Source organism: Myodes glareolus, chromosome 5, assembly GCF_982192425.1.
Source record: "Myodes glareolus chromosome 5, mMyoGla1.1, whole genome shotgun sequence".
In the NCBI taxonomy this organism is placed as follows: Eukaryota; Metazoa; Chordata; class Mammalia; order Rodentia; family Cricetidae; genus Myodes; species Myodes glareolus.
Genome location: NC_142030.1, coordinates 12811139 through 12832797, shown reverse-complemented (window position 1 = coordinate 12832797; position 21659 = coordinate 12811139). Strand labels below are relative to the sequence as shown.

Sequence of the window (21659 nt, the reverse complement as noted above, 5' to 3'; positions counted from 1 at the left end):
GTTCTTAAGCGTGATCATTGCTTGCTGACAGATTTTAGATTAAGGGTGAACACCTGGAGCTGTAAAAGTGGGAGAAGCAGAGACCCCCTGCTTCAGTTAGCGTTGGATTCTGTGTTGTTGTCAGGTACATGGAGAGGTGCAAGCCAGAATTTCATAATGGAAAGATAGAGTTTTAGAAGGTGCAGGGTCTAAATATTCTTACCATTCAAATAACCATTATTTTTTCTTCTCCTCCTCACTATTGTTACATGAAAAAAAAAATCACAAATTTTAAATTATTTGTTGTTTTGCCATAATTATTACTATGGAGCATTAATACTTCATAGTTTAGAGTAAATATTATAGTTGTTGTCGTTGAGGTGGGCTCTCAATATTTATAGACCAGACTGGCCTTGAATTCACAGAGATCTGCCAGCATCTGCCTCCCGAGTGCTGAGATTAAAGGCATGTGCCACCATTCCTGGCTGGCATTTGAAATTTAGATACCAGTATAGAAAAATGATGAATATCCTAAACAGTGAAAGCTGGGCTGGGTATGCATTTATCAGTCCATCACTAAGGCATTGTTTGTAAGATCCGTCTTCTGTGCTTCAATTTGCTGTGTTGGAAATTGCCTTCTAGGTGATGGTAATGCTTCCTTACACAGTCAAGGGTAATGAACTAGGCCTTTTCTGGTTCTCTGTTCAGGCAAACTTTGCTTTGCTTTGGCTGATTTTTATTTTCTTCTTTTTTTAAAGTTTCTCGAATCAGGTCCTCTCTGTGTAACAGCTGTGGCTGTGTCCTGGATCTGGCTTTGCAGACCAGGCTGGCCTTGAACTCAGAGACCCACCTGCCTCTGCCTCCCAAGAGCTGGGTGGCATGCACCACCACCAGCCAATGCTTTGGCTGATTTTTAAATTGCTTATATAAGGTGGAAAATCTGAAAGAAGAAACGAAATCCAACACAGGTGTGTTGTGAATAAGTTTGCTCGGCAGCTGTGCGCCCACGCTGAAAGCTGTTTTAGAGGTTAAAAGTCGCAGCAGCAGTCACCTGGACCAGGGAGAGGTCTTTAGAATGAGGGTGACTTATGCTGCTTTCTGCATTCCAGGCTCTAAAACTCACCCCGTTGGCCCTGACTGGAACCCTTCCCATGCAGACCTCTTACCCAGCCAAGGCTCTTCTGTGCCCCAGAGCACGGGGAATGCCCTGGACCAAGGTGAGCTTTCTCTGTGCTACTCCTGAGCATTGTGCTTTGCTCTAAAGGATATTTTTGTACTTTTTTTTTTAAAAAGGTAACTCGTTTTTGTTTTTTGTTTTAAGGCCAGGGCAGTTCATTTATGCGATTACTTAACTGAAGAACTAAGATATTAGCATTGTAGTATTTGTTGTTTTGTTTTTTAACCAGCTTACAATAAATATGAAAGCACTCAGTGGGAACAGTCTTCAGAGAGATCTAGTAGAAAGAAATGGATGAAAAGTAGTTTTATTCCAAGCATTTTGAATATCAAAGTGGGGTTTTTTCTTTGCCTTCAGTTGATGATGGGGAGATTTCGCTGAGGGAGAAAGAGAAGAAAGTGCGTCCCTTTTCCATGTTGGACACAGTGGACCAGTGCGCTGCCCCACCCTCCTTTGGTGTGCTGAGGAAAAACCAGAGCAGTGAGGACATCTTGCGGGATGCTCAGGTATTTAGCGCTATCTCAGTCGTTACCACCTAATGGGGTTCTCTTGTGCATTTTTAGAGAAAAGATTTTAAGATATTGCCTATGAGGGAGAGCAGAAGAAATATAGTATCTGGAACATCAGGAAATAAAATAGGAGTCCGTTTTTTTCATTTCTGTTATTTAGAGATGATGGTGCACTCCCTCCTTGGGGATGGTTGCATATTTGCTTCTGAGTCACAGGTTTTTGTGATTCTCTGAAGTGTGTAAGTATAATGAAGAAGAAAGTATTCCTATTGCCCAGATATTTTAATCCTTTGAAATCTGTTTTGTGAACATGGTGGCTTATGACTTAGTCCCAACACTGGAGATGCTGAGCAGAAGGGTTGCATCAGATTTGAAGAGTAAAATCCTGTCTCAAAGAATGAAAACAGCAAAACCCATGAGAAAATCTAGAACCAAGGCGATGTCAAAGACAGGATGGCCAATCCTCAGTGACTGTTAGGGTCTTAAATTAGGGTGTGTGAACCTATGGGTGAATGCTGCAAATTAGGTCGTTTTTTAAGTGCTCTGCATTACATACAAGTCTGGAATTGCTTGTTTTGGAATGGTTTTTTGAGACTTGGTTTTACTCTGACCTCAAACTTGTGATCCTCCTGCCTTAGCCTGCCAAAGGATGGGGTTACAGTTAGATTGTATGACACTCTGATGAACAAGAATGTTTTTTACGTACTGATGTCATCCATGGATATGAAAAGTGGCAGTAAAGAGTTTTGCCCAGCTAGGAAGCAAGAGTAGGTAGGAAGTCATGGGGAGGAATCGAACTACCTCACTGTAAGTCCCTTATTAATCTGATTTAAAGCTTTAATAATTTAAAAATGTAGAAGCAATATTTTGTCTACTTTTCATGAGTATGTATCTAGTGTGCAAGAGAATATATATATGTGTGTGTATGCATGTTCACATGTGTGTGTGAATATGTTCCCATGGTGTCTCAGAGGTCCGATGCTGATGCTGGGATTTTCTTCAGTTGCTTTTCTTTCTCATTATTTGAAGTAGGGGCTCTCAATCATACCCGGAGCTGGCTGACATGGCTAGTCTCACTAGACAGCTTGCAGGCTGGAATTATGGGCGAGCTCCCACTCAGCATTTATGCAGGTTCTTGGAGTCCAAACTCCAGTCCTCTCGTGTGGCAACTGCTTTAGCCCTTGAGCTAGCTGGAGACCTGCGAGCTGATGTGTGTGCTTATGTGAAGTGAGCTGACTGGGGTGTTTGTATAATTTTGTGCAGTATTTTAACCACCTTGCTCTGTGTGTGTGCATATGTCTTACAGGCTGCAAATAAAAATGTGGCTAAAGTTCCACCTCCTGTTCCTACAAAGCCAAAACAGATTAATTTGCCTTATTTTGGACAAACGAGTCAGTCAGCTTCTGACATGAAGCCAGATGGAAATCCTCAGCAGTTGCCAATGGCTGCTCAATCCATGGGAGCTAAGCTCAAGCCAGCAGGGCCGCAGCCAAGGGTGCTGCTATCTCCAGGTGCACCTTTAGGTGGTCAAGACCAAGTCCTCTCTCCAGGAGCTAAACAAGAAAGTCCACCTGCTGCTGCAGTCCGACCCTTTACACCCCAGCCTTCCAAGGACACCTTCCCTCCAACCTTCCGAAAACCCCCGACTGTGGCAGCAAGCTCAATCTATTCCATGTATACCCAGCATCAGGCACCAGGAAAAAACTTCCAGCAGGCTGTGCAGAGCGCTCTGACCAAGACACATCCCAGAGGCTCCCACTTTTCAAGTGGTAAGGTTCTATTTGTTTGTATTTTTTATGGGGGAGGGGGAGAGTATGTGCTCCACAAACACATGTGCCAGTGGGCATGTAGAGGTCAGAGGTCAGTTTTTGGAAGTCAGTTCTCTCCTTGCATAGGGAGTTCCAGATATAGAACTCAGGTGGTCAGGCTTGTGTGGTTAGAGCCTTTATACACAGCCATCTCACCTAACCCTTGACTGGTTAGATTCTTGATTGCATTTTTACTTGTCTAGATTTTGGGCTTAAGTCCTATGCCAAGCTGCCAGCAAACAGTAAAATGCCAGCTCTCTTAGGCTGAAGCTGTTATTCTAAGAATTTTAGCCGTGGCTCTGGTCACTTGGGAGTTTAGTGGCATGCTTGTCACATGTCAGCTGCTGTAGTAGTTCCTGCAGACACTGCATAATGTCCTAGTTTCATATCTATGACTATGATAGAAAACTCCACAAAAAGCAGCAGAGAGGAAAACTTTTATTTGGCTTATAATTCCAGGTTATAGTTTATTGTTTTGGAGAAGTCAGGTCAGAAACGCAAACAGCTGGTCACATTGTATTCACAGTCAAGAGTGGTAAGAATTGACTAAACCCACGCTGCCTGCTTGTTCTCGCTTTCTTCTTTCTTACATAGTTCAGACCTCTACCTAGGGAGCAACTATGCACAGCAGGCTGGGCCTTCCCTGTCAGTTCATTATCAGAATCCCCACAGACATGCCCACAAGCCAACCTGATCTAGAGTTCCCCAATTGCGGCTCTCTTCAAAGGTGATTCTAGGTTGTGGCAAGTTGACAGTTGAAAACTGAGCTCCCGGATGAGTTGGCTCTCAGTCCTGAAGGAACTTGCTGATGTGGGGATGACAGAGTCACAGGTGTTAGATGGTGCGGAAGGCCACATCTTTACTGTTGATACACTGTTCTTGGTACAGGGAGGGTGGGAGAGTTACATTGTCTCTTGATTTTTAAAAGCAACATTCTCTTGTGTTTTAAGTTGTTCTAGTGAGGATACTACCACTAAGTAAATATGAAAGCATAATAAAATTAGTTGGTGTTAAACATGCGCAGTCTGGATGTTTGAGTTTTTTTCTGACTTGTTGGTTATATTATAAGGCTAGAAGACAACTGGCCATGATTTAATTGGTTGAAAATGTCTTTTTAGTTGTGAAATAAGCATACAATTGTGGTTGAAAAGTTTTTATAACAGATATTAATGTATCAGCATATATGCTGCCTCTTAGTCTTATCATTAATCCTTGGTAAATATTGCTAATATAATAATGTGGAAATCAGGTAATTTTGACATAATTGGAGTGCTTCAGGAGAATGTTTTTGGGAATGACAAGTAGTTCTCAGTTTGTGAGCTGAGTATGATTTCTCACATTGATCTACATTTGAATAGTGTGTAAGATGGGTAGTATATGCTCCGGCTTAGTCTGGATACATAGACAGATTGCCAGTTTTCATTGATGCCATGCCACAGTCCACGGTTTCTTATGATTGGCCACACTTTTCCTTCTTACCATTTCATGGTGCATATTATAATCAGTGAACATGTTGGTTTTATAGTAAAGCTTATTATACAAAGATGAAATCCTTGCTTTGTCTTTGTTATTTTAAGAAATTAAGTATACGTGAGGGAAATAATGCAGTAACTATGAAACGAAGAGAGACTTCACTTACCGTTAGCTGTTTCTTACCAGTTTTGTTTAGTTAGCACTAAGTGGGCCTTTTCCTTCCTGTCTTCCCCTGGTTAGTATATGGCAAGCCGGTGATAGCTGCTGCTCAGAATCCACAACAGCACCCGGAGAACGTTTATTCTTGTAATCAGGGCAAGCCTGGCAGTCCAGAACCCGAGGCAGAGCCTGCTTCTTCAGTTCACGAGAGCCATGAAAATGAAAGGATTCCTCGACCACTCAGCCCAACGAAATTACTGCCTTTCTTGTCTAATCCTTACCGAAACCAGAGCGATGCTGATTTAGAAGCCCTACGGAAGAAACTGTCTAATGCACCAAGGCCATTAAAGAAGCGCAGCTCCATAACAGAGCCAGAGGGCCCTAACGGGCCAAATATCCAGAAACTCTTATATCAGAGGACCACCATAGCTGCCATGGAGACCATCTCAGCCCCAGCATACCCAACAAAGTCACCGAGCTCAGTGACTGTCAACACGGACAGCCCAGTAGACATCCCAAATCCGTATTTACATGTGGAGCCAGAGAAAGAAGTGGGTGCTTTAGCTCCTGAACCATTGTCTCCAGAGGATGTGGAGAGTGCCGGCACAGAGAGCAGTGGTGTGCCAGCTCCTCCTCCAGGCCTTGACTGTGTGCCTGAAGGAGTCACAGACAGCAGTCCAGGTCTCCAGAGCAACACAGAAGGCACAAACCCAGAGGCCCCCCATTTACTTGAAGTGTACCTAGAAGAATACCCACCGTACCCTCCCCCTCCATATCCAAGTGGGGAGCCAGAGGGGTCTGAAGAAGACTCTGCCCGCATGCGCCCACCTGAAATCACTGGGCAGGTGTCTTTGCCTCCAGTAAGTAATGTAGTATCCCATGTTCATCTAGGAGACCTTCCCTCACGATGCTCATCATGGTGGCTGTATTCTTCTCTAGTTTGCTTTTTTATCTTATGGTTCCTTGGCATGAAGTGGATCTTTGTAGTCTTGGTTCTTGACAGAACTGGGACTCATTCATCCTGAACCAAATATAAGTATACAGTCAATTCTCTTTTTATTTTGAGAGAGTCTCAGTTGCTAAGACAGACCTTTTGCCTCTGGAACAGCTGAGATATTATAGACCTTTGCCACCAAATTATCCTCGGTGGGAGTTATAGCTGCTGTAACATTAATTATGAGAAACACTGCTATATTTTGGTGTGTGTGTGTGTGTGTGTGCGCGCGCGTGCACTTTATAAAGGAAACAGATGTCTGTTCTTATGCCTGTAAAGGCCACCGCTGTTGTTCTTTCTCTAGCTGAAGGCACTCTAGGGAAGCAACAGTGGATTGAAAACACCTGGTTTCATAGTTCTGCAGTCTGCAGCTAGTACAACTTCTCACTGGCTTGGCTGTGCCACTGCTTTCTAGGCTTTGATTTTTCTAGCAGTGAAACTAAGATTTTACTTTATGTACAAGAGTGTTTGGCTTACCAGTATAAATGTGCATTGTGTGCATGCCTAATGCCCACGAAGTCCAGAAGATGTCTGTGGGTGCTGAGAATCGAACCGGCATCTTCTGCAAGAGCAGCCAATGCTCTTAATCACTGAGCCAGCTCTCCAGCCCCCTGAAACTTATTTTTAGTGAAATGTTGGGTTGAGTCTGAAACAGTGATAAGGCTAGAAGGATTGGGGAGAGTGGGAGCAGGAGAGAGCGCGAGTGGAGCAGGCTCTCTGGCCTCGTCTTCCTGTCGGTGTTGTTTGGAAAGCCTTAGCAGGTGCCACAGTCTCTTGGCTCCTCTTTCTCTAGCATCAAGTTCTTCCAGAGCTATGTTTCTGGCCTGGGAATATCTTCTGCACTTCTTCCAATATTAAGATTATTTTGGAAATTTATCATGTTCCTTTGAAATAGACGGGAGAGAATATCACAGTGTCTGCAGTCTGCTTTTCTATTGTTTGGTTGGAAATCATTTTTGATTCCTTAAGTGCAAACAAAATAGAGTGCTGAGTTGCGAATTTAAAACACAGTACAGTCCAAAATGGCACGTCTGGATGATTGTTTAAATGGATTTTGTATATCTGAGCCCATATTTTTTATATCACCATACTTCCTTTGGAAGATTGTTAGTTTCTTCCTAGAAAATGACTGCCCTTTCACAGATACTCTGATTGTATATGTTTCTTTGAAAGTAGGTGGCTAGTTGCTTGCTTTGTGAAGTAGCTGGCTGGTCACTTTAGCATCCAAAAAGAAGGGGGACTGATAGCACAGAATTAGACTACTTAATCTTTTCTGACACTTTAGCCTTTCCCATCTGTGAGATATAATACTTACCATGGAATGTTTTTGCAAAACTCTGGCTCTTCATATCTGAGATAAAAATGAAAAGGGGGGCCAGTAGGTTGACTCAGTGGGCAAAGAAGGACACTTGTCACTAAGCTCAAAATCCAAGTTCTGTTTCTGGGATACACATTGTGGACAGGCAGAACTGACTCCTGAAAGTTAAGTTGTCCTCGGGCTTCCACACTTGCACTGTTACACATGAGTATGTACATGCATAAATGAATGTAACTTAAATTAGTTATTTGTATTTTGTGTACATTGGTGTTTGCCTGCATGCATGTTTGTGTGAGAGTGTCAGATCCCCTGGAACTGGAGTTACAGACAGTTGTGAGTTGCCATGTGGGTACAGGGAATTGAACCTGGGTCCTTTGGAAGAACAGCTGAGCCATCTCTCCAGCCCCAAATAAATAAATGTAATTTAAGAAGTCTAGTGTGTGTATGTGTATATGTGTGTGTGTGTGTGTGTGTGTGTAAAAATCCTATTTCATAGAACATTATATCTCATTTTTAAAATGTCCCTTTAAAGCCTGACTTACTAACATGACTACTTGTTGAGGAGGTAAAGCTCTCCTCAGTGTATCTAGTCATAATTAACAGTCTTCATTATGTAGCCTAAGTTTGCTTGTGTCTTAGGAAGGGCTTTGTTATGACATTTAAGAGGAAGGACTTACTTACCTAGGTTCAAATTCTGGTCCTGCTGATTTCTGACTGTGTGCATTTTTTTCTGTGTGATAAGGGTGGTTTGGTTTTTAATGAGGATTGAGTAGATATCACTTGTGTATGTGAGTTGTTACGATTCTGAGTATTGCCCAATTTGAGAGTGAGACTCTACATTATACTACTAAATAAGTAATTTAGAGACTGTCTAGTTGTGGTCTTCAGTTTGCCACCAAATTTAGTTCATTCTGAGTTCCACAGAGAGGCATTAACGGCACACTCCTGTGATCCCAGGACTTGGGAGACCGAGGCAGGAAGATTGCAAATAAAAGTCAGCCTGGGGCACATGGCAAGTTCCAGGCCAGCCTGAGCTAAGTGGTGCGAGCATCGATGGATGGATGGATGGATGGATGGGTGGGTGGATGGATGGATGGATGGCTGGATCCCCAAACAGAGTCCTCTTCACTAATTCAGCCGAGTACTGCCCCTACTCTTGCTCTCTTAACTTCCCACACATTTCCTTTACAGGGCAAAAGGACAAACTTGCGTAAAACTGGCTCTGAAAGGATTGCTCATGGAATGAGGGTGAAATTCAACCCTCTTGCCTTGCTCCTAGATTCATCTTTGGAGGGAGAATTTGACCTTGTACAGAGAATTATCTATGAGGTAAGTTTCATAACTTTGTATCTTATTTTAAAGCTCAAAATAGAAGCTACTATAGGAAAATCCTATTTTTAAATTTTCTTTTTTGGGACTATGGAGTTGTGGAGAGAAGTATTGATCATGCTCCAAAGCAGGCTGTGTTATTTTGAGAGTGTAACTAAGGTTTTGATAATGTAGGAGTTCAGTTTGCACTTGAAATATTTTAGCATACGTCTCTGTTAGGGATAAGAACATGTCTCCCTGGAAATTGCTGTGTATGAATTTGTACTCTATAGTATTGAGTTATAGTTGTGGTCTCTACTTAGAAATCTATTAATTTTTGTTGTTGTTGTTGTTGTTGTTTGCTTTTGAGATAGGGTCTTGGTATGTAAGCCTCAAATGCATGACTCTCCAACCTCAACTTTATGAGTACTGGAATTACAGGCATGTGCCACCATGCCCAACTCCTTTAAAATGTTTTTAGTTGAACTTGTGTAACTTCTCATAGTGAATAGGATGTCTACTTAGAAACTAGTTTGTTGTGGGAACTGGAAGGAAGAACAAGGGTAACTAACTCTAAGGATATTGTTTCTGATGCTCTGATTTTAAACAATACCTTCTTCTTAGTTTGACTGTGCGGTCTGTCCTATTTCTGGGGCTTTTCTTGATAGTTTTCTTGGCTCCTCTATGTTTCAGTTATGATTTTTAAAATGTCAGCAAAGTTTCTATTTTCTTGATCCTAAGAAGCCAGTTAGTAATGACAGTTGATGTGGCGGAAATTGGGGTGACTCGCTCACCATTTCTATTGGTGTGACAGGTTGATGACCCAAGCCTACCAAATGATGAGGGCATCACAGCTCTTCATAATGCTGTGTGCGCAGGCCACACAGAAATCGTGAAGTTCCTGGTACAGTTTGGTGTGAATGTGAACGCAGCAGATAGCGACGGATGGTAAGTTTTACCGTAAACTCCAGTAAACCAGTCGTAGAAGCGTTGTAGTGCTGTTGGAAGGCCGAGAAACATGTCAGCATACATCCTTCATGTGCTGTCCATGTGCTGTCTGGAGTTACTGTGTCCTCTTGGAGTAGCCATTCTGTTCAGTTTCTGGAAACAAAAGAAGTTTAAAATTTTAATAGTATACTGCAATAAACCTGCCAGTATCTCTGCTCTGTGCTTTGAGGCCACGGAGTTAAGATACTGTCTACTGGATCACAAGCACTGGAACATGGGGACCGGTCAGGAGGTCGCCATGTGACCGACCACTGGGTAGGTGGCATAGACTGTGCACACTCTGGACAGAGTGATGAGTCACATTGCAGAGGGACAGGGGACAGCACAAGAGCCTGTCATGCTGCTCATCTAGCTTGATACTTCACAGAGGGAAGCATAGGAGGAGTCAAGCTCTTTTGTAGAGAAATATGAAAATTTTTTCTATAAGGGACTGAAAATATTACAATTGAATCTCATATTTATTTAAATACTTTAATTTTGTTTTTTCTCTTTTAATATATCAGATGCATGTGTGTATAAATCATAAATTTGAATTAACCTATCATTTCAAATGATTGTGTGATCATGTTTCCTTTTTGTTAGATATTTGTATTGTTACAGATAATACTTGGAGAAATATTATGATTGCATTTAAAAAATATGAGTAATGTATGTCCACTACGGAAAAATAAACAAAAATAGAAAAATAAGAAGAGGAAAACAACCTGTACCTTCATAGTCTACAAGTAACCAACATTAAGATTTTAATATAGTTTCTTCCATTTTGTATGAGTAGGGGGTTCCCTGCGTATTAAATTCAGAACCTTGTATGCACCTGCTTAAGCAGTGCTCTGGACGTGCAGCTCCTCTAGCCCCTGAACTCTTTTGCATACTTTGATGTATGTATGCATATATTTATATATATATATATATATAAATACACACACACTTTGGTTTAGCATAAGCAAATTCTTACTGTATCGTATTAGTCTTGTTTGAGATTGTAGAGTGTATTAGTTTCTTACTCTTAGAAGCTAGCATTGAAGACAAATCTGAATAACATGGGGCTGGGGAGCCGATGTGTTAGGAAAAGTGCCTGCCCTGCAAGTGTGAGCCCTAAGTTTGAGTTCCCAGGTCAGTAACTCTAGTCGGGGCAGTCAGGGACAGGCAGATCCATTCAGCATAGCCAGTTGGTGAGCTCAGAGGACAACCCTGTCTCAAAGTAGAAGGAAGATTCCATCGATAGAGGAAGATGCCTAATTGAACTTTGACATTGGCATGCATTCATATGTGCACAAAAACACAACGTGCACAGAAGCATGCACTCAAACATATACTGTACATGTGCGCACACATAAAAATCTGTAGTCATATTCACCAAAATAGTCACAATAGTATTCTGAAATATAAAGGGTGTGAATTTCTTTTTTAAAAAGCTATATCCAGCTGTGGTGGTGACATAAACATGTAATCCTAGCATTTAGGAGGCAGAAGCAGGTGAATCCCTAAGTGCAAAACCAGCCAAGGCTATATGGTGAGATCGTGTCTGTAAATAAATAAAAGCAAACCTTTACCCAGATCACAGGTAAGATGTAGCTCAGTTGTGGAGCACTTGTCTGGCACAAGTGGGGCACCCAGGACTCCCAGCACTCTAGTTAGAAGGGGTAGAATGAGACGGGGGGACGACAAAGAGAGAACAAGCAGAAAAGCATACATCCAAGGGAACCAGACTGAATGAGGAAAAGAAAAAGAAATATTATGCTTTTCAGAGACTGATTCATAATATTCTTAAGCCAATTATTTAAGTTTGGAGATTTGAGGTGGCACATTTTTTTTCTATAATATTAATGTTCATTATAACTTTTGCCTAAAATATATTGAATTATGTGTGTGCATGTATGTATGTATGTGCTACAGTCACTGTATTAGGGCTGTATTTTCTGGAATCATCTCTACAGTTTGTTACAGTCACTTTTCAACTTAGAGTTGAATTGACAAAGTCAGTTTACTGTGAGTTTTAAAAATATTATAGGGAGCCTGTATGTGCAGTTTGATTCCTTGAAAGTTGGCTATGAGAAGAAATACATACTAGCATTTAGGCTATAGTTTAAAGACTTAGGTTTTTTACTCTGAAAGAAATGATCAGGTTTCAGGCCAAGAGAAATGGCTCAGTGGTTAAGAGCACTGGCTGCTCTTCCTGAGAACCTGGGTTCTATTCCCGGCATCCACATGGTAGTTCACAACCATCTCTATGTAACTCCAGTTTCCGGGAATCTGATATCCTCTTCTGGCCTGCTATAAAATATTAAAATTTAAATAGGAAATGATTATAAGATCAGAGAATCCAGACAGAACCAAATCTGCTTGATTCTGTTCCTCTTAGATCACTGCGCAGACCTTATTTCCTTGATTCTTCTCACTAGCACTGAGCTCCTAGCCCCAGTGTGCTCCATTGTGTTAGGTACTTTCCTTTGCAGCTGTAATTCTTTTATGGGTGCAGTCATCTGTCTCGATTGTACTGGTTTTAAAAGCCATTTGTGAGGCTAATAGGTAAGAAACTGAGGAACTTTCTTCACAGATAACTTACCAAGTGGAGGTTGTTTAGCTTGGAGACACATTTCTAACCAGTGCTGTGTTTACTTCACAGGACCCCATTGCATTGTGCTGCCTCCTGCAACAATGTCCAAGTGTGTAAGTTCTTGGTGGAGTCAGGAGCAGCTGTGTTTGCGATGACCTACAGTGACATGCAGACGGCTGCAGACAAGTGTGAGGAGATGGAGGAAGGCTACACGCAGTGCTCCCAGTTTCTCTATGGTATGTAGCCAGTGCCGTCACATGTGTTGGCTGCTGTATCCATTACCCTTTTGTCCCTAGGGATTAACTCAAAGCTCAGTAAGTGTTTTATTATTTGCTCTACATAATTCTGGATGCTGAAAATAGGATAGCCTAGGTCACAGGCACAATACAGCTTCCCTGCATGTGCCTAGAAAAAGCTATTGTCAGAGACATCTTCAGCTACAGCTGATTACTTTTGTGCGTTCAGAAGACCCTCTATTATGACCCTCTATTAGTGAATTGTAGCTTGCTGTAAATGAGATTTAAAAGATAAAGACAACAGGTGTTTTGGAGTTGGTTTGTTTCATGTTTTGAATTTATGATTTTGATTTCTGTCAAACATGCCCTGTTAGCGCCATACCTAAATACAGATCTCTGTTGAGAGAAAAATGGAAGTGAAGCCAAGATGGATATATGTTGATGGTCTTTTATGTAGGATTTTTTGTTTTTTTAAATTTATAGGATTTAGCAGTTGCAGTGCAGTTCTGTTCATCTTCTCCTAAGAGAAGACAGAAATCAGGAGGTCTCAGGAGGCTAGTTTGCCCAAACTGTCAAAGGCTTTCTACCAATTGTTCACAAAGTTCCCAGAGGTTAAAGGCATAGGCCTTTGCCCTCTCGGCCTGGCCATATTCTTGGGTCTTAGATTTCTGTCTATTTCAGGTTGTAGATAAGAAGAGAGGGGTTCTTGAAGCTACAAAATCTGTCAACCTTCTAAGTGTTTGTCTTCTTTTATCCTTTCTCTCCCTCCCTCCCTCTCCCTTTCTCTCCCTTCCTCTCTCTCCCTTCCTCTCCCTCCCTCCCTTTCCCCCTCCTCATGTTTTGTGGCACTTTTTAAGTATTTATTTATTACGTATACAATATTCTTTCTGTGTGTATGCCCACAGGCCAGAAGAGGGCACCAGACCCCATTACAGATGGTTGTGAGCCACCATGTGGTTGCTGGGAATTGAACTCAGGACCTTTGGAAGAGCAGGCAATGCTCTTAACCTCTGAGCCATCTCTCCAGCCCCCTAGACAATGGTTTTTTGTTTTGTTTTCTTCAAGACAGGGTTTCTCTGTTGCTTTGGAGACTGTCCTGGAACTAGCTCTTGTAGACCAGGCTGGCCTTGAACTCACAGAGATCCTCTTGCCTCTGCCTCCCTAGTTCTGGGATTAAAGGTGTGTGCCACCACTGCCCAACTCTGACAATGATTTTTTTGAAAAAGACATGAAGATTTTTGGTACATGAATTCTATCACAGATGTTAGGGGAATAACATATTATGAAGGTTCACTACTGATAGTGGACTGGGCACAGCTCCCACTTAGGATGAAGAACCTGACCTCTCTGATATCTGCATCTTTTGTAAAACTTATTTTCATATTACAGTTTCTTTTATTCTCTGCATGCGGATGATTTGCCTACGTGTATGTCTGTGTACCACATTCATGCAGTGCCCTTGAAGGTATTAGATCCTTTGGAACTGGAGTTAGAGAGGGTTGTGAGCCACCATTTGGGTGCTGGGAATTGAACCCCAGGTCTCTGGAAGAGTAGCCAGTATTCTTAGCTTAGCCTATCTTCAGGGCCCCCTGCCATTCTTAATGGGAATTTCATTGACAACTGGAACTTGCATTGTTAATTTGAGCATGTTATGGTACCTAGGATGTCTTTCCCATTCCTGTCCCAAACAAAAACAAAATGAAGCTTTAAACATTGCAGAGTTATATTTGTGTGAGGTTTTGTTGTACAGTTTTTGTTAGTGATATTGGGGTGGGAACCTGGGACCTTGTACATGCATCAATCACTGTTGGCAGAGGCTGCTTGTTTGTTCCTGGCTGCCCTGACCAAAAATATTCACACAGAAACTGTATTAATTACAATACTGATTGGCCAGTGATGCTAGCATATTCCTAGTAAGCTCTTACATTTTAAATTAACCCATTCTTATTATTTTATATTTTACCATGAGGCTCATGGCCTACTGGCAAGGTTCTGGCTGGTAGCTTGCTACATGGTGTCTCTCTGACTCCACCTACTCTCTCTATATATCTGTTTCAGCCTGGCTTTACTCTGTTAAGCCATTGGCCAAAAGCAGCTTCTTTATTAACCAATGGCATTAAAGCATATTCACAGCATACATCACCTTCCCTTTTCTCTTTAAATAAAAAGGAACATTTTAACTTTAACATAGCAAGATTGCATATAACAAAACAGGTATGAAGCAAGAATTACAGTCACAACATTTATATCTACTTTATCTTTTGTCATAACTAAGGAAAACTATCATTATAACGATTTTTCAACTCCATCAAAGACCCCAGGAGGATATAATATTACCTAAGTTAATAGTCCTTCGGGTTTCCTGCTTTAGGAAAGAGTCTGCCAGACATTCTGCAGGACACAGAAGAAAGTAACTGACGAACTGCCAATATAGGTGGAACTGTCTTTTAAATTTCCTGCTTCATGAAAAAGTCTGCTGGGTACTATGGGCCTGTGGCCTGAAGATGGATGCCCCAATGGTACAGAAGAATTTTGGGTGACTATCCAGGCAGTGAGATGTCTCTGTCAATTCTAGAGTTTTGGAAGTTGCTTACAATGCACTTCCTATTTACTTAGGTAATATTATATCCTTCTGGAGTCTTTGATGGAGTCGAAGAATAGATAGTTATAGTTTTCCTTAGTTATGATAAAAGATAAAGTAGATATACATATTGTAACTGTAATTCTTGCTTGATAACTGTTTTGTTATATGTAATTTTACTATGTTAAAGTTAAAACCTTCCTTTTAATTTAAACAGAAAAGGGAAAATGGTGTGGTAAGTCCTTCTGTATATGTGTTGCTTTTATTGGTTAATGAATAAAGCTGCTTTTCGCCAATGGCTTAGCAGAATAGAGCTAGGCAGGAAAACTAAACTGAATGCTGTGAGAAAGAAGGCAGAGTCAGTGAGACACATGTTACAATGAGACAGATGTTAGAACCTTACCAGTAGTCTATGACCTTGTGGTGATGCACAGATTAATAGAGATGGGTTGATTTATGATATAAGAGCTAGCTAGAAGTACGCTCAAGCTATTGGCCAAACAATATTGCAATTAATACAGATTTCTGTGTGATTATTTCGGGAGTCTGGGCGGTCGAGAAACAAAGGACTAGCTTTGCCTTTGAACAAAGGACACTTCACGAATGATTTCTCACCAAACGACACTACCAGCTTTTGTCCCGTCCTATTTTTCATGCTATTTAAAAAGGTTTTATTGTTTTTGGAAAAGAACGTTTCATTTCTTTGGGGTTTTGTTTGTTTGCTTTGCCCAGAGCAAAAGAGACAGCACATGCGTGTTATTAATTGGTATGTTAGTTGTCCTAAGCTGCTTACTAAATGTTAGGTGCTCAGAGTTAAAAAAAATGTTCAAAAGTCAAGCAGATATTTTCCTGTATTTTTAAGACATAGAGGTAAATGAAAATGAACTGGCTTGTTGTAAGCCTTGTTGCCGTGCCCCCACTCACCTTCTTCTGCCGCCTTTCACCTTTAGGGTACAAAATGAGAAGTCGAACCTAACTCACTGTCATGAAGTAACTCCTGGAAAATGGCCTTTTGAGAATTTTCTCTTGCCCTGTTTGTAGATTTCAACATCCAGAATTCTGATTTTCCATGTATATATAGACTTCTATTTTACCTAAACTGCTGTATTCTGTATTCTAACACATGATGTCCTTTTTCTTAAAATTACTAGGAATTGCTATAGAGCTCTTTGGAAGGTTTCTGGTTTGCTCTGGGTGTCTGAAGACTGAATTGCACAGCTCCTTGGTCATTATGCTTAGTGGACTGAAAGTTGACAAGCCTGTTATTTCTTTTCTTAATATCATGGATTCAGACAGGGTTTTCTTTTAGCTTCTGGGCTAGCAGAAGGCTTCCTCCCTGGGTAAGGCAAGTTTTTTGAGATGCCTAGGAGGCACCTGTTTTTGGCCTTGTATTACGGTATCTTTCTGTGTTCTATAAACACTGCAGGCCTTCCAGTTTCTCTCCCACGCTGGAACATTTATTTCTTGAATGCTTAATGTAGTAGTTCTGACGTTCTAGCGAGTATCCTTTTCCCATTTGTTTCATAGAGTCTAAAGTTCTTTTGAGGAGTGTAATGTGAGTGGTAATCCCATGTGCTCTCTTCCTTTTGTCTCTGTTGTAGGAGTTCAGGAGAAAATGGGCATAATGAACAAAGGAGTCATTTATGCACTGTGGGACTATGAGCCCCAGAATGAGGATGAGCTGCTCATGAGAGAAGGAGATTGCATGACTGTCATCCGCAGAGAAGATGAGGACGAAATCGAGTGGTGGTGGGCACGCCTTAATGACAAGGAAGGATATGTTCCACGCAACTTGCTAGGAGTAAGTCACTCCAACACGGACCATGTTTTGTGTGTGGTAAAATAGAGCTTTACATGAACTGTTGTGTAGATCTAGTGCAATTTACTGCCCTTTGTTAATAAGACGTGGCACTAAGCTGGAGAGAAGGTGCAGCAGTTAGGAGCACTGGCTGCTTTTGTAGAGGACCCAGGTACAGTTCCCAGCACCCACATGGCAGCTCTCAACCATCTATAAACTCTAGTTCTTGGGGACCTGATCCCTGCTCACTGCATATGTGGTCATAAAATTTTTTAAACACACAAAGCTTAAATTTCTGATGCTCTTGATTTAGACTCACAGCTACATCTACAGTGCACTTGATTATTCTTAGGAAAATATTAATAGGTTGGAAAGCTAGAATAATGTGATTTCAAGATTTTTGCACTGAGCTCTTTCATAGGTTTAAGCCAGGTGCCATAGGTCATGTCCATATCTCCAGCGCTTGGGAAAGGGAAGTAGGAAAATCAAGAATAAGCTCTTTGATGGACTTGGGTATTCTTCTTTGTGGCCTGTGTACTCAGAAATGTGTGTATAAAAGAAAGAGAAATAGTATAGGTAGATTGAAGGTTATAAAAGTGTTGTGGATCTGCTGTTGGTAAGGAATGGGAAAGGAGGATGGAGGTGACGTATGCATGTGTCGTGTAGGTTACAGGCACTGGGTTCTACATCTCTGCTGATTCAGTTGGAACATTTCTGTTCTGGATAAACGGGTAGTGAGAAAGGCTAGAGAGACCTGTGAACTCGCTGTGCACACAGTACAGGGAGTCCATATGAAGCACTGGTAGGCTTTCATCAAACTTCAGTTAGACAAGGTCTGTCACATAGATGCCAGGTAGAAGCCTTTGGGAAGCTTCTCCAGCATCACACCTGCCTGCTAAGGTTCCTCTGCTTGGGTGTTCCAAGTGACTTTGGCCCAGGGACCTGGATTCTGGATTCTGACAGTGACTTTCCCTTTCCTTTGGTTGTCTGTCTAGTGTCCATTTTAAGTCATTTCCTGTACCTTAACTGCTGCTTTCCAGAGAGCAGCATTTGTTGTGAAGTCACCTGCATCATGCCTTCATCTCTCAAGTGCTGGTATTATACTTGTTCAAACACCATGCTTAGATGAGCTCCCACTTCCTCCTGTTTTTGTAGAGGAAGGGATGAGACGGTCTTGCTACGTAACTGAGGCTGGCTTCAAACTCTCAGCTCTGTCTTCTGAGTGCTAGGTTTACAGATATGTCTCAGCTACCTAGCTCACCTGCTGTAACTTGATGACTAGTTGTGCACATTTGTGGTATATAACATGGCTTCAAAGGGGTTTTAAAAACATTTACTGTCTGTGTGTTTATGCATGTGCCACAATGTTTGAAGGTCAGAAGATAGTTCAGGAGTTCAGAGATTGAGCTCAGGTCACAGAGTTTGGCAGCCAGTGTCCTTACCTGCTGAACTGTCTTGCCAGCTCCTATGTTCCCAGTTTCTAACTCAACTTGAAATAACAGGTTTATTGGTGCGGGAGAATTGTTTGTATTCTGTCAATCATGTTTTAAATAAATGCTGATTGGCCAGACAGGAGGTGTAGGTGGGAAAACCAGATAGGAAGTAGAAATGATGCAAGAAGAGCAGGAGAATTCTGGGGAGGAGGAAGTTGATTCTTCCCATTCCTGCCCAGATCACCGAAGCAGCAGGATGTGAGCTGTCCCACTGAAAAAGGTACTGAGCCACATGGCTAACATAGATCAAAAAAAATGGGTTAATCAAGATGTAAGCATTAGCTAATAAGAGGCTAGACCTAATGGGCCAATCAGCTTTATAACTTATGGAGTCCTTTGTGTGATTTTTCTCTGGGACTAAACAGCTGGGGGGGCCAGACAGGACAAAAAAAAACCCCAACAAACAGGCCCCCTCATGTTACAGTTTATATTTATAAAATAGCTAAGTCAGGCTAACATATATAACCTAACATTGCTAACTTCTTATTTTGTGATGAAAATAAAGTCTGTTAACCAGTTTTCAATTAATATGCATGCTTTTAGCTATGATTCCCATGTTGTACAACAGAAGTCTTTGAGTAAGCTTAATTCCCTAGTAACAGAATGCCCTGGTTAATGAGATGGAGGATTATTCTCAAGGGGAGGAAGTTGCTCAGAGACTGTTCTCAGAAGGTTCTGAAGTAACAGACTGGGAGGAAGATTGTAATTCTGGTCCTAAACTTAGATACTCTTAGTTCTCTGGCAATTTCTCCTGTAGACATCTGCTCTACATATCATGTTTAAGTGTCTTTTGGTGTTTAGAAAAAAAGAAAGAAATTGAACAATACCGAATTTTAGCTAGGCTCAGCCATGAAACTGGTAAGTACATTAGTAAATGTCTTCTCAGTTGAAGCTAACTCTTAAATAACCACACCGCCCTTTTGAAAGCTTCCTTGTCCCTGAGAGGAAGAAGGGGGAGGATTTGTGTAGTCTGATGGTTGAAATATAATGTGACCCTCACATAGCCTCTCCTCACCCTTGCCCAACAGAATTCCAGAACATTTTACCTGACTTCCCTATGTCTGCTGACTTAGACATTTCGTTTCTGATATACTCAGGTCCCACCCAGACTGTCATGACCCCGTAAATAAGGTTGAAGAAGTGTGGTTTACATCTGTGGTCCCAACACTTAGGAGACTGGGGCAAGAGGATTGTGAGGCTAGCCTGGGCTACCTTGAGAGCCCCTGCTTTTAAGAAATGGCTTTATCCTGTCATAAGGCATTCCAAACCTGGAGTGCCCTGCTGTTGCCTAGCGGTCACTGGCAGTTCGGCATCCCTTGCTGCTTTGTAGTTGAGTTACTGCCTGGAGTTACATGTCCCTGCTCTGTGGTACTATTCCAACTGATGGACGCTGGTGACCTTCAAAGGTCTTTTAGCGAGTAGACTGTGTGACCAGTGCTGGGTGTGAGCGCCTGTGTATCAGGCAGCCAGCATGCTTCCACAGCTCAGTGCCTTCCTGAGTCACACTTCTTCCTGTCTTTATTGAAATACTCTAGAACTTCCATACATGTGGCATCTGTAAATATTTTTAAAAACTCTCTTGCAGCTATACCCAAGAATTAAACCAAGACAAAGGAGCTTGGCCTGAAACATGAGTTACTGAAGACTTAATAAGCTAGAAGTACTATGACTGTTTTGGAAAAAATTCAAAAGACTTATAGCTTGAAAGCAATGAAGAATGTGTCCTGGGAGAAAATGAAGGATTGAAGATGTCAGCCTTGGCAGAGGACATCAGCGGCAGGAATGGAGGTGCTGAATCAGCACCGCGCTGTGGTGGGTGGAGTGCTCCGTGCGGCACATGGATAGGCAGCGGAGATCCTGTCTTTTCCAAGAAATGGGACCATTTATTGGGCTGTGGGAAATCAGCTTCTTGTCCTGGTTATGGTGTTTTTGGCACTGTTCCCATACCAGTCTTCTGCCAGGAAGGACCAGTGCCATCAGGCACCATCTCCAGCTGACCGTCCCCAGCACCAGCAGGCTTTGGACGTCCCCCAGCGCTGCACACTTGTGTATTGTCAGTGAAGAACTGTTAGCTGCTTGTCAGTGAACAATAACTATTGTATGAGCTCCTGTAGCATTTTAAGAATTATGCATATATTTGAAATACTTAAACTAAACTACACTACCTAATCTAAATTAGATTTAGAGCTCGTTTTTAGCTTGAATTTGAATCTATATTTATTGTCTTTTTGTATCTTGGAAATTAGAGATTTGTTATAGATTTGCCTGTATTTGTCAAGATCATAGCTGATTTTCAAAATGATTGTAATAAAATTAAACTTTATGTCTCTAAGCCACTTACCAGTTTTCCTTTTAATGTTGTAAACATCTTTGGTGATCTGTCACAAGCCAGTGGGCTCTCTCCTGCACATCTGAGGAAAAATGAACTGCTTGATCTGACTTGTGAACTGTGGTAAGAGTTCCTCACTCTTTGATTGAGAAACAATTCTTAATTACAAAAAACTCAGCTTTGCTTTTCACAAGTCTGTGTGGCTATAATACCTTACTTTTTTTTTTTTTAGGATGAGAAAGAGAGAGAGAAAGAGAGAGAGGTTTTCATCCATGGAGGCTAGGAGGCGTGTCAGATCCCTCAGAGCTGGTGTTAAAGTGTTTTGTGAACCACCTGATATCGGTGATGGGATCTGAACTCTGTCTGAAAGAGCAGTAAGTGCTCAGCCACTGAGCTACCTCCTTAGCTTTGTAATTTAAAGAAAGATCTTGGAGGCCATAGTAGCAGACCTGCTATCTCTGCTGGGTGCTTTAATGTTCTCATTTCTTTTTCCCTTTCATAAAGTTAAAGACATTGATTTTTTTTTTAATTTGATTTTACTGCCAAACAAGGAGTTGTTTTAGAACCCATATTGCTTAGTGGAACTAATAGAAGATACAAATGCAAAACCAGTAGTTACTTTCTCTAGACGTTTTACAAATGAATTCTAACAAGGTAAGTATATGAAAAACAGAATGATACCATTAATTAAATATGGAGATTATGCATAGCAGGCAAAATTCTAAACCCAGTGGCCTCCCTTCCCCAGTTTGTGACTCTGGCACAGATCTCAGGACTTTCTCAGACTTAATTCCTTAATCAGCTAACACAATAGTGAGATCAGCTTGGATTATCCTGGTGGCTCCAGGGTAATCACATGAACCCTTGAAAAGGGCAGAAGAGGAGGCAGGGGCCTGAGACAGAGGGGTGATCAGCCAGACTTGGGTTATTTT

General features: G+C 41.6%; 1 protein-coding gene across 1 annotated transcript in view; it reads left to right on the top strand.

Annotated features, from left to right (window-relative positions):
• Tp53bp2 (tumor protein p53 binding protein 2) overlaps positions 1–20734 on the top strand; it is a 50875-nt gene extending 30141 nt beyond the window's left edge. Inside the window, exons 10-18 of the mRNA XM_048439546.3 lie at positions 1089–1196; positions 1514–1662; positions 2972–3434; positions 5187–5965; positions 8609–8746; positions 9540–9673; positions 12360–12526; positions 16709–16908; positions 19984–20734. Coding sequence (XP_048295503.3) covers positions 1089–1196; positions 1514–1662; positions 2972–3434; positions 5187–5965; positions 8609–8746; positions 9540–9673; positions 12360–12526; positions 16709–16908; positions 19984–20025 — 2180 coding nt within the window. The 3' untranslated portion in view covers positions 20026–20734. The remainder of the gene's footprint in view (positions 1–1088; positions 1197–1513; positions 1663–2971; positions 3435–5186; positions 5966–8608; positions 8747–9539; positions 9674–12359; positions 12527–16708; positions 16909–19983) is intronic.
• The last annotated feature ends 925 nt before the right edge of the window (positions 20735–21659 follow it).